Source organism: Fukomys damarensis, unplaced genomic scaffold (genome assembly GCF_012274545.1).
Source record: "Fukomys damarensis isolate Sample0158 unplaced genomic scaffold, DMR_v1.0_HiC HiC_scaffold_5, whole genome shotgun sequence".
Lineage (NCBI taxonomy): Eukaryota > Metazoa > Chordata > Mammalia > Rodentia > Bathyergidae > Fukomys > Fukomys damarensis.
The window spans coordinates 59054903-59068573 of record NW_022900917.1 but is presented as its reverse complement, the minus strand read 5'-3'; the positions used below and the strand labels follow the sequence as shown (position 1 = coordinate 59068573).

General features: G+C 34.6%; 1 protein-coding gene across 1 annotated transcript in view; it reads left to right on the top strand.

Annotated features, from left to right (window-relative positions):
- Sntg1 (syntrophin gamma 1) overlaps nucleotides 1-13671 on the top strand; it is a 783297-nt gene that overhangs the window by 452799 nt on the left and 316827 nt on the right. Inside the window, exons 3-4 of the mRNA XM_010622657.3 lie at nucleotides 2960-3013; nucleotides 11454-11588. Coding sequence (XP_010620959.1) covers nucleotides 2987-3013; nucleotides 11454-11588 — 162 coding nt within the window. The 5' untranslated portion in view covers nucleotides 2960-2986. The remainder of the gene's footprint in view (nucleotides 1-2959; nucleotides 3014-11453; nucleotides 11589-13671) is intronic.

The window sequence follows — 13671 nt, the reverse complement described above, 5'->3', positions numbered from 1 at the left end:
AAGTTACTCGAAACTAAATTTCTCATTGTCCAATCAGGAATTTACAAGTAAGCAGGAGGAGATTAAGATTTTACAAAGATTTGTATATCACAGGTGGAACGTCACTGAGAACCCATATTTAGTTTAATGGAGATAAAATGGGGGCATCTGAAGGACACTGCCTTTTTCCAGTCATTAAGTTAGCAATGTTGTAGTGACAATGTGTAGCCTTGGTTGCATGGGATAAAAATGATTCTTTATCATTTGCATCTATATCTTTGCTTTCCTCCTCTTACTCTGTAACTCCAGTCTTATTATGAAGAAAAAAAATAGAATAATCCCATTGGAAGAAAATACACTAATTCTTTTTTTTTCCTCATTGAGTTTATCAGTACATTTTAGGTATACAGTACAGTTACATTCATCATTGTGATCTTGTACCTTAACATGACAGGTCTTGATTCTCATTTTTTCCACTTATCCCTGCCCTCCCTTCACCCCCTCCTCCCTTCCCTATTTACAAATACTTTATTTATATTTTTTCATTTTCTCATATTTTTCTTTTCCCTTATTACCTTTCCCCTACCCTTCCCACTTTCCCTACACCTTTAGTCCTTTTCTTCCTATTTCACATTGTCAATTATCTCATTAGGATCTTATGTGCCATTACACTTTTTAACACCAGAAAAACTATTTGGTGTTTAAACATGTGTGATTTGTTTATTTCACTTAGGAGTATATCCTCAGTATATATCCATTTTCCTACAAATGACTCTAATTTCTCATTCTTTGTGTCTGAGTAGTATTTCATAACCAGTTACCATTAATACTAATTTCATTAAAGACAAAGAAAGTTGGAGAAATGATCAGAGTGAAGAGGCACCTGAGGACAAAATATGACTACTCATAATGTGATGCTCTAGGTGGGATACAGGAAGAAGGAGAAACAACACTAGGGAAAATAAAGGAAATATGAATAAAGTCAGGTCTTTACGCAGTAATAATATATCAACATTATGCCTTTAATTGCAACCTATATGTCATATAGTGATGTTAGTAGTAGAGAAAAATAAGGATGGGGCTCACAGGAACTGTGTTAATTTCACAATTTTTATATAAATTTAAACATTAGTAGAAAAGAGCAAAAAACATTTAAATGAGTTTATGTAATTCACTATTTTTAAATTTGTAATTGAGAAAATTAGTGTTAGTGTAGCTATAAAATATATTGTGGTACCTAGTAAGTAAAATGTTTTGAATCTCATGTTAATCTTTTTCTGAATAAATAACTGATGCTTTTATTGAGTATCTGGACAAAAGCAAATACAAGCTTAATCTTTTAAAAGAGAATGTCCTAAAATGCTAATGGCATAGATAAAAACTCTGTTTAAATGGGTCATATTATTAAAAATAATGACATCTTTAAAATGCATACACTAAATTGAAATTTAGTATGTAAAATTAAATATAAAGCCGATTTTAGATAATTAGTTGACATTCTCACATCTTTTCTGTGGAATTTAATTTTAGAAGTATCTTGTTTTTATATACTCAATAAATACTGAAAATTTCCTACTTTAGGTTAAAGGAATAACCACATTAATTTCAGTAAAATAAAACCAATTTCACAATCCATAAGGCTTACTCAGAGAAAATATTTAATATATTACTATACGACATGTTCGTTACCACTGAAAATCGCCAATCTTTTTTTTTTTCTTCAAAGCCAGCAGTAATAATCCATCAATGCAGTGACAGCTTGGGTGACACTTCCCACTCTATTTTACCGCACTTTCCTGATTAAGCATTTTTAGTGTCATCCAACAAACAAATGGCAGAAAGGGATAAAATGGTTTACTCTTTCCAAGTCTGAGAGAAAGACTGATTTTGAGGGGTACAGTTTTCAGTTTTGAAACTGACCACATATTTCACTTTGAAGTCTAAGTTAAGCACTATATTTTGTCTCTGCATTATTTTATTTTGTAGTATAAGAGTATCGATTTCTGTGACAACTTCTACTTTTCTTATGTCTGTCCTAAAGTGAAACTAAGCACTTCATTCCTTTTTTTTTGTACCGGGGATTGAAGTCGGGTCCTTGGGCTTGCAAGGCAGGCCACGGAACCGCTGAGCTAAATCCCCACCCCGAAAAAAAGCACTTTAAAGGAATTTATTTTTAAAAATCCTCGTATGATTCAAATCTATATTCATCGCTAAGATATTACAGTGTTCCCTAAGAGATGTCTGTACTGGACATTTCATACACGGACTTATTTTAATATTACATAGATAACTAGTTTGCTTCTCTGCATCATGTTGATGTGAATAAAATTTTAAGTTCCAGAGAGAATTACTCATGCGCGCAGGTTTTTAATTAAAAAGAAAAAGATTAGTCAACCTTTTTCCAAGAGATAACCAGATGAAAGGCAACTTTTAATTACTCTTTGTGAAGTTTCTGTGCCTCTTGCAAACTCAGGTTTCAAAATGAGTGGTGGGAAGGAGCAAACACCCGAGAGGAGAGGTTAATTGTGTAACAGATCGTGTGTGAATGCCCGCAGGGGTGGAGAGGTGCGTGGAAAGGTGCATTCCACCTCCGTGGATGTCTGCAGAGTGTTCATACTTTACATAGCTGGGGACTGAGACTTTTGCATCTCCTCATTTTCTCTGTCAGTTCTCGTGAAGCTCTTCTTCCCTACAGGCAGTTGTAAACACAATTTCTGAACAGCGCCTGTTTCGCAACTTCTCACACATTATAGGTGTCCTCTGCTAGCCTGGATTTTGTGCTAAATGGATTCCCGTTTCTCTGTCTTTTCAGACCACATCCTTTGAGGTGCCGTAGCACATGGATTTCAGAACCGCCTGTGAGGAGGTAGGTGAAATGGATTTCTGCTTTTCCCACTGTTTCGCATTCTCACACATTATAGGTGTCCTCTGCTAGCCTGGATTTTGTGCTAAATGGATTCCCGTTTCTCTGTCTTTTCAGACCACATCCTTTGAGGTGCCATAGCACATGGATTTCAGAACCGCCTGTGAGGAGGTAGGTGAAATGGATTTCTGCTTTTCCCATAAGTAAAACAAGTTATAAACAAGAAACACTTGGCCCGGTTTTCTGCACGTGGAACACTGCTTTCGGCAGAGGACGAGCGATGGGCTCGTTTCACTCCCAGATTGTGCTTTCTTTCTGTAAGGCTAGAAAACCAAAACATGCCTGGGAAAGCTTTGGATTTGAACTCTTCCGTTAAGAAGACTGGAACGTTCCTAATATAATTGAATTACTCCTGTCCATCAATTATGTACTGCGTGATTTTGTGGAGTGAAATGTTGGAAGGAATTCTTTGCATATAAATAGTTATAAGTTAAATGATATCTAAGGTTCCTTTTGCACCAAAATCCTATAACTGATAATATTAACGTTACCTAAGTTTTTCAAAGTTATTTAAATATTACTAGGTAATAGTTCAGATTCCCTGTAGAGCTGTCATTACACCTTAGTGAGAGTTACATTGATGCATTACTCTTTCAAGGATATTAAAGACCGCTGAGGTGTACCATTCAGTAGCGTGTGGATGTGAGGCCCTGGGGGAACCTAACCATTTCAACTTGGGAAGAAAGGCTATCTTTTTTCACTAAACATGACTCCTTCAAAGCATTGTTTTTTTTGTTTTTTTCCACTCTTAAGGTAAAATACAAATATTCATAGATTAAAAATATTTTGCTTTTCTTTAAAAAGTTGAAAATATTTTGCACTCTGTATGAGTAATTTTTCTACAAAAACAACCATAAATGGATTATCTATGGTAAAGAAAGGCAAAACTTTAGTTAACATTGTGAAGATTTCTATTTTAGCAAAATTTCATGTATTTGCATGTCTAGCATGAATTATTTTCCTCTGCAGCAAGAGCAAAAGTGTCTGTTCAAATACAGTTGTTCCAATGAAAAATTATGAATGTAAGAACAGGTCTTTCAGGAAAACAATAAATTGCTGTTGTATTTTAATGCCATGATTCCTATTTTTTTAAAAAATAATTAGTATAGTTATACTTCATAATTTTCAGTAGAATTTTTCAAATTACATTACAGTTATTTGTTAATAAACCTCTCTCATGTGGTTCACTAAATAGTGCAGGGTTAGATTATATAAATTTATTTATGGTATTAATCCAACATCTATCAGTTCATACATTTTTCTTAATTAGACTACTATTTCAGAGAATTTTATGCTAATCTAAGCTTAAATTCTAATTGCCTTGTCTAGTTTTATTTGGCCACTCAATTTTGAACATAGCACATTTTCTATTTTCATCAAAATGCTATTTTCTTTTGCTCAGCATAGCATTCATTCTGTGAATATTTGTGTGAGTGACACCCATGTGAGACCCATGTAAGTTTTATGTAGTAGAGATGGATAGTGGTTAAATGCTGTTATTACAAAGCTTATTTTAAACTTCAAAGGCTGATATAAGATGCCCTAGAAATCTTGTTAAACAAATTGGTTTGATATATTGAGTTGCCATATCTAGAAAATTCACTTTGTGGTTTAAAAGGTTTATTTTACAATGGGGCTACTACTAAGGTCACATTACCATTGTTTCCATGGTGGAAGTTTCTTTTCATCTTGCAACAAGTTCATTGAGAAATTTTATCATTTAGATTCTGTCCCAGCAGGAAGTAAAGAAGTTTCAAACCTAAACCGCTCAGCACAATACTTATGAAGTCTGCTACCCAGTGTCCAGTTAGCAGGACAAAGAACATTCTGAATACAGTCAGTGTCAGAAGATGGACTAAAATAAAAGTTTACTTGATATTTGTAATGGTAGAAGATTTAAGTGGATGGAAACCATAAAGAAAATTTAGTATAACTATCATTTTTCCATGAAGAATTTGAGAGGTTTTATGAAATGTCAAGTGCTGTTTAATTAGTTGGTTGAAGTAAAGCTATAGGGTCCAGATTGGAACTCCTAATAATAAGTTTAAACCTCTTTGTAAAGTACTACATTTCTGGAAATCATATCAAAGTCAAAGATATATTCAAAATGATTTGTTTTTCTCTTGACTGGTACTAAGGAATAAAGATGAAAATCTGATAGAAATTACCATCAATTCAAGGTAAAATATTGCCCTATACATGCAAGGAAGTTTCCTGTTGGTAAATAAGTAGAAGCCAGACCAGATAATGTCCATTTAAAAGCATCTTAATTATCTAATACATAATACATAGGCTTTTAAAAAGAAATATATAAAACAATGATTGCAATATTTAAATTTTTGAAAACAAAATATTGCAGTTCATTAAAGAATTGGGTTTTGGGGGTCAGAGGTTTAGCTTAGTGGTTTCTCAGCCTGCCTTGCAAGTACAAGGACCCGAGTTAGATCCCCGGTACCTAAAAAAAAAATATGGAAAAATATAAATTCTAGAAGAAAAATTGTACACATAACCAGACATAATTATGATTATATCAGCTTTTAAAAATGTTATCAAATTAATATATATATTCATATAAGCCAATATGTTTTCATTGTCTTTTCTCCATATTTCATTTTCACATCAACTGTCCTTAAAGTATAACTCACATATTTAGGCTAATTATGAAAGTAGTATGTAATTGTCTTAACATAGCCAGCCTTGCACTGTCTCACAGCATTTCAGTTAATGATAGATTATGTCATCTAGTGAAGTCACAGGCATCTTAGTATAAATATGCTGTGATGTTTATATAACAAACTTATCTAAAAATACATTTCTCAGAACCTGTCTCCATTGCCAAGCAATGCATGGCTACTTAATATTTTAATAATCAGTACATGTGTGTCATTTAATTCAGGTTTTCCTATAATGAAATATAATCTGATTGTTTTTCAATTGTAGAGAAGTTAACACTTTCTCACTGAAATTTCAATAATTTCAGTGTAGGAAATAAACTGTCAATAGATTAACAAGAAACAACATACAAAATTCACAAAGTGCAGAAATGCAATATCCGTACACCATGTATGAAACTCAAACTAAAGGACAGGCAGCCAAAGCTTAAATCTCAGTGGAGAGAGGGAAGTGGGGTATAGGCAATTCGGGAGGGCTAGTAAATTATTCTTAGGGCAGATGGGGGACCAGAAGGACAGAAGGACCCAGACAAAGTTACCCTGCATCTTAACATGGTGTTTGGATTCAGTCTCCCTTCTTGCAACATGAATTAGTCTTTGTGGTTAGTTAGATTTCCGGAAGACGATAGAAGGCAATAGTGTTCCTGTTTTGACTAATCCAGTCAGAAAGGCGCAGTAATTCTGCACAATGGCTATGCCTGGTCTGCAAAGGGAGATTATCAAAGGAAAGGCACAGAGACCTAGGGTCAGGGACATCTTCTAAGACCTGTCAGCAGGCCAAGCACCAGTCCATGGAGTATAATTTTCTGAACCTCAATACAATCAACAAATGTGAAAAGAAATTTTACTATTAACAAACTGCTATGCTGGGCAGATAGATTAATTACCTTCAGGAATTAAGAGTAATAATATTAAAATATTTTGAGATAAAATAAATGATGCGATATAAAACAAAGTATTATTGAAGTCATTACAATATGATGTCAAAATGTATTACTGATCAGTTTTGGAGTGAATATTTATTTAATGAAACTCTGGCACTGAAAGAAGTGAGAAATCATCCGCAGAAGGAGTGGTTTCCAAAGGATTCACATAAAAAAGAATCTTATACTAGGACTTGAAAAGTGGCTAGAATTTAGATGAGGGAAAGGCCAGGATTAGGAGCAATCCAGGAAAGGGAGGCAAATGATAAAATAGAATTTGAAGGACGTTGTCTGAAATAATATTTAGTATACTATAGCTACAATAAGTTTCAGTATAATAAATCACAAATTACTAAAGATTACAGACTTACAAAGGAAATTGTGTTTGACAACTACATTACAAAAGTACCTGCAAGAGTATTTGAAATTTGTATTACAGCTTCTGCCTGGTTTATTACATTTGATACTGTAAATTATTCATTTCAAATTACCAACTACCCACAATGAATATATTCATCATGTACTGCAAGCTTGTACTAATAATGTGTCAAGATGCTGTGTGGACCTGAAAGGAGGAGGAAGCTGAAGGGAAATGTCTGTTGCTACCCTACTGAATCAGTCGAGGGACAAGCCTCTTGACTGTGTGAAGAGAAAATGATTTGATGATCAGTGAGGGCAAAATCTCTCTAAACAAGAAACACAATCAAACAACAGCACAGGGATGATGGACAGTCTACTTTTAGATGATAACAGTCTGCTTTTAAAAATTCTAAATTAGGTACTCAGTTAAATTCTTTACAAGGTTAAATGTGTACTTTAATTATGTGGTAAAAAGTAAATTTCTACAGATTCACAACTACACTTCATTGATTTGGAGAAAACACAGGCAACAAGTAGAGTTTTAGGAATATTATTTTTAAGTAACTAAATAAAGTAATTTTTTATTAATTCCTTTACACAAATGGTCTGCAGTGTGAAATTTATGAAATGTAGGTGATACCATTCAGTAAGCACAAAAAACAGTATTTGACTTGTATTACTCTTATGGATCATCTTTAAAATTATGTTTTATGCATGATTTTTAATAAATTAGTATATTATATGATTCACACACATTTCTCCACTTATGTGTGATGTATGCACAGCTGATAAAATTTGGAAACAAGTAATCATTAATTGTTATATTAATAAAGACAAAAATTAGTAAATGGCTTATTCTTATCCTAAAATTAGGGACTAATAATGATTTAGGTAACTTTTAATTTGTGTTGCTGGTACCATGAGAACTTGACAGCTGAGACTGTTGTAGGCTGCACAGCACAAACGGGGACAGGAGAGCAAACCTGTGCACAACCAAATACCATCTTATGACCCCAAGTAGAATGGCTTTAGGGGAAAATTCTTTATTAGTCCCAAAGTGGTCAGGTGCTAATTTGTTTCTTGTGATGAACAGCTGGTTCAAGATGATGTGCTTTGCAGAAATATTCACACTCAGTTAAGATTCTTTTTGTTACATTATTTCCATTATTTTGATTTGGGGCTATTCTGTGGTCCTGGGGATCACATGCTAGGTGAGCATTCTATCACTGAGCCACAATGCCTGCCCCATTAGGATGGTCATTGTCTGTAGCGTGATTGGTGAAGACACAGACCATCTCTGAATGAGAGAAACCATTGCAAGGGGTAAAGAACACAAGGAGCAGCCTGGTAGCCTGGATTCAGCCTTGACCTGCAGCTTCTTGGACCCTGCTCCTGTCCTCTGTGAAAGTGCTTGCACTTGCACTGGATTTTTAGGGAGCACCACAATTTTTGGCACATGCTAAGTATTGCTATTAATAAACAGATAAAAGGGATTTGTGGCAATATTTCAATAGTGAGAATCCTCATCAAGCCTCATAGCTCCTCCTCACAACTGAACCTGGAAATTGACTATATGTTTTATCTTCTTTAATCTCCCAGAGAAACTCTAATTCTAATTGAACTGTTTACTAGTTCCCAACATTCTCTGCTCAAAGTCTAGGCTTCTGTCAAAAGTAACCATATTTCACCTTCCAATTTCCTCAATTTCTTTTCCTACCCTGGAAAAAATATACTTATAAAACATAAATGTGAACATGTTATTTTACTATTCAACTTTGGCTAGGGCCTATCTATTCCTTCAAACCCCTACCACAGCATAAAGGGCCTGGACTCACTTCCTCATCCCACAGCCTCATCATGCAGTCCCTACATAAAGGATGCTTTCTTCCTTTTTCCTCTGCTTCTGTTTTATTGTCTCAAATGAGCCGTGCATTTTCATCCCACCTTGATTTGCTCATTTCCCTTTCTTGATTAAAAAACCCTTTGTCTCCTCTACTAATCAATTCCCCAATTTATTTTTGTGACAAAGCACATGTTTTGTACCTGCTACACCTCCTTGAAAATCTCTGTCTCAAGAATATTTAATTCTTCTCTCCATGATGGTCTCATATCAGATGTCCATTACATCTTATTTATATTGTACTTTTAACATAAGTAGGAACATTTTGTGGTGAAGGGCTGTTGCCTAATTCATATCTGGTTTTCTGTTAATGTTACACTATATTTATAAAAGAAATAAATGTATGAGATGAAATGTATCTTAATGTGTTCTAGCTAAGCCCTCATTGTAGAAATATGTAATTCTATAGCTTTTGAAAATTTTTAAGTATTTGAATGTCAGTCTGTTCCAAGCTCTTCCTGTTTCCTCCCAGCAGCTATTTTTGGGGAGGATGAGGAGCACTAGACTCTAACAAAAATCTACCTCATTCTTTATTTTTTGTAAATTTTGTCCTCTTGGTACCCAAACGTGAACTGTGTTCCATTTTTCTAGAGAACTATCTAATAATTTGGGGACATTTTACACATCACTCAAGCCAGTGCTGGATTTGGCCACATTAGAAAGGAGCCGAGAGAGCCCTTAAGGCTGTGTTTGAAATTTTAGCCTTTCTCTGGATGATCTTTTGTATCTCTCTGATGTGTAACAATAATGTACTTCTGGGCTCTCAGCGAAAAGCCCCTCTGTCACCCTGAAGTTGAAACAGCATTATTTGTGACAGCTAGGGGTAAAATGCCCAAAATGTACTGTGTACTGAGAAATCATCAAGTGCGCTCAATTACCATCACTTGGCTTTGATGTATGATTTTACGTCTTCACTCCTCAAATCACTTAGAGTGCCCGCATGTCCCCCCCCCCGCCATGATCACGTAGTGAGCATGAGACTCTTTTCTTGTGAAAGTGTAGCAAAATAATATTTTAGAGTAAGGGAAGTCTAATTTGCTTGTGCTGAAATATTTTTGTCTACTAGACACATCCACTTGAATTACACTCTAGGACAGATTAGTGGGCATGATTTAGTGAGCACCTGCTGTGTTCTGCTGCCAGGGATGAAGAAAGAATGCTGTCTTTGCACTTAAAGAAGCTTCTATTTTTCATAAAAACAGACATAACTCTTACAAAATGATTTCCGGCTAATATATGATTGTATGTGATACTGGGGGAAATGGCACATACTGGCACTTGGATATATCAGTTTACAGATTGATGTTTGAAAGCTCTTGTATCTAAATATATTTCTACCAGCATTACAGAAAATTATTCTAAAGCAACAAATTCCTGGTACTCTCCATAGAAAATTATGCTCCAGGAAATCTTGGCATTGTTTGCCTGGAACATTGCACTGCAAATATTATGGATAAATATATACCCATAATATTTATTTGTCCATTTAGTTAAGAACATCTCACTGATTATCAAATGAAAATGTCACTTCTACAGTAGTCGTTGCTCCTGATGCCTTTTTCATTCAGAATGAGAGCCAAAGATGATATTCTGCTTCAACCCGATTTCTTTTCGTGCCAGCGACAGAGGGGCAGGTTAAATGCACTCAGAGGGAGAATGTATTCTTCTGGGTGAGGATTACAGCACCCATGTGGTTTGAAAGTGACAAGATTCACAAACTTCAATGATTACTAAGGTGCTGGTCTAAAGCTTATGGTACAAATCAAGAAATTGTTCACAGTCTGCTTTCACAATTCCCAAATATTATGAAATAAAAGCATAGATTGAGGAGTAAAACATTTTGGAACCTCAGTTAAGCTTTTCTTTTTTCACTGTGTTAACAGGTATTTCACTTACCCCCATCTACATCCCCTCATATGTATAAAATATGTGTTTGTGGGGTGGGTTTCTCCACATGCATATGTGTATATCAGCAAGGAGTGATAAAATAATGAAGAGTAAATGTTATGCAGTGTGTTACCAGTATCAATTTTGTTACTTTGACTTTTATTAGTACATGTTTTCAGTACATGATTACATTCATTATGGGGAGTTGGTGCATGTTCATAACTCATCCTAATTATTTTTATGTCCTCTTCCCCATTCTGGCCTCCCCTCTCTAAATGCTTATGATAGAGATGGAAAGTAAATTAGTTCTTGCCTAATCTGGAGCATGTGGAGGGAACAGAAAGAAATGGGGGTAGCAGGTATCTTGGGGAGTGAAGGAAACATTCTGAAATTGATTACAATAACAAGTGCACACTTCTGCATATTCTAAAAACACATGAACTATACATTTCAAAGATTAAATATTATGGAATGTGAATTGTATGCCAATAAGGCTATTGCTTTTATGTTTAGATTTTAACTATTAAACCAAACTTTCATTGTTTTTCAAATGCAGCACAGTGTTTCTTCTATAATCTTATTCTCCAAATGTGAGGATTTTGTAACATAATATTTATTATTTGAATGCCTACTTTGCTTAAAATGCTTATACTTTTTCTCTGCACCTATATTGCTACATTCAGGCCCATTATAATGCATTTTCCTCAGTTCTAAAATATTATACATTATATTTTGCTGTAAATAGGCTATACAAATAAAAACTAAGAACACCTTTTTTTTCTGTTTTGCTTTTTTTTTTTCCCCTGAAGACAAAGGCAGGGATTTGTTTGCTGCAGGATGGTAATCAGGAGCCTTTCAAAATCCGGCTGCACCTAGCCAAAGACATTCTGATCATCCAGGAGCAGGATGTGATATGCGTGTCTGGTGAGCCTTTCTATTCCGGTGTAAGTAGCTCTTCCTTCTGTTGACATTTCTAGTTAATAAAAATATGTATTCAAAGAAAACTCTTAACACATTTTACTTTCAGAGCCTAATCTGGTCCTGCCTGTAGGTTTTGTTCACATTGCTAAGTAAGCCATTGTCCTTTGTGAGGACCTTGCCAGGTCCGCAAGTGTTACTTTAGAGCCTCATCCCCTCCATCATGTCTGTGACTCCTAACGCCTTATGATGGGAAGTGGCGCTTGGATTTTCTGCTTATGAGAGAGTGCATTCCACCTGCTTATACAGAAGATTGGCTGAGAATAGTGCATAAAGGTGCCCCCTCCGCCTTAGCTTTATCTTGGATGTGGTACAAAGGCGGAACTCATCTCCTTGTGTCGGTGAAGCAAAAAGCTTTAGTTAGTAGGTACTGACCTCAGTGTGAATAATTTTCCCATGGAATTGTACTAGAATGGTTCTGTGAACCTCCATGATAGAATTATTCATGTTTAGCAGTTCCTCTCTTCAATGAGCTAACCTGTAGACATATGCTGTTGTTAATCTAGCCTCAGGAAAAAAATCAAAAATTTTCAGAAAGAATTGATTGGTCTACTTAATATCCCCTTACTATCATGGAAGTACAGCAGTGGAAAACTTCTTCAGGTGAGATTAGACTTTATTTGATAAAAAGATTTTACCATAAAGCAGAATAAATTCTAGAGCTTACCATTTGTTATGTGGTAACATTAAACACATCATTGCAACAATGTTGCCATATGTGATTTTAGAAAAATAATGACAACACATTGAACTCTCTGAGTTTTTGATTCCCTATATATTGGCAGCTATGTAACATGAAGATTTAATTTGTTCCTTGCTAACAGACTTACCTTGCAGTGTTTAGCTGGTGGTGAATAATGCTGAATTGAAGTTTCCACATCACTTCTTAGTAACGCCCTATGGGAGTCACACAAGGTCCTAAATCAGTGGGCCCTTGCTAACTAAAAATAATGGGCATTTTGCAGACTGTTAACTATTCTCTTGTCCCAGACAATTTAAATCATCCTGAGTCATGGGCTTGGATATCAAGGTTGATTAAAATGTTCCCATGGGACTGTCCTTTCTTCTCCTTGGTTAGTTAATAACAAAATAGAGGTCTGATTTTTCTTCTTCCTCCCTCTCTGTCTCATTTTCTTCTTTTAGAGAAAAAATATGATTCATACAATGTTATGGAATAAATATATCACATATGTCTTATATCAGTAAAATATAATTGTAAATTTCAAAACTTTAGCATGAAATAATGGTATAATTTCAAACTTTTCATGGAAAGTAGATAAAACACAATAGACCCACTTTCTCTTGAAGGAGGAAATTTTTCATGACAATGTCAACAAATGCAAACATAAAAATCATTTAATAAGGTTCAACACCTGTGACTAAGAAGCACTTTCAACAAAATATAAATAATATTTATGTGACAACAAGGTCTTAATAATAACTTTATAGTTAACACCAAACATTCTTTCTGAGGTCAACACCTATATCCTTTCTACTCAAAAATTACTTGGAAATTCTAGCTTGTACAGCAATTCAGGAAATGAATATAAACAGCATAAGAATTGCAAAGGAACAGATAATACTATGTTATTTCTAGATTTTATTATGTAGTCAGAGAAACTCCTAAGAATGTCACAAAAGGTAGGATAACACACAAATTTAGCAAGGCTGCTGAAAATAAGCACAGCATCCCAGTTTATACAACTAGCAGCAAATTACTGAAAAATGAAAGAAAAATAAATTTACAAGTCATCAAAAATGTAACACATTTGGGAATAAATTTAACAAAAGATGCATATGATATCTAACATGAAAATTACAAAACCATGATGAAAGAAATTAAATAAATGAATGTGTTAGATAAAGGAAACAAACAAATGGAGAACTATAATATGATCATGAATTGAAGATTCAACATTGTTGAGTTGTTTTATGTCCTCCAGTAACAAAACCAGTCAAAACACATATAGACATGTGGTTTATAAAATTAATATGAAAGTTCAAAAGATGTATAATCACCAAAATCATCCTGAATATGGAGAGAATATT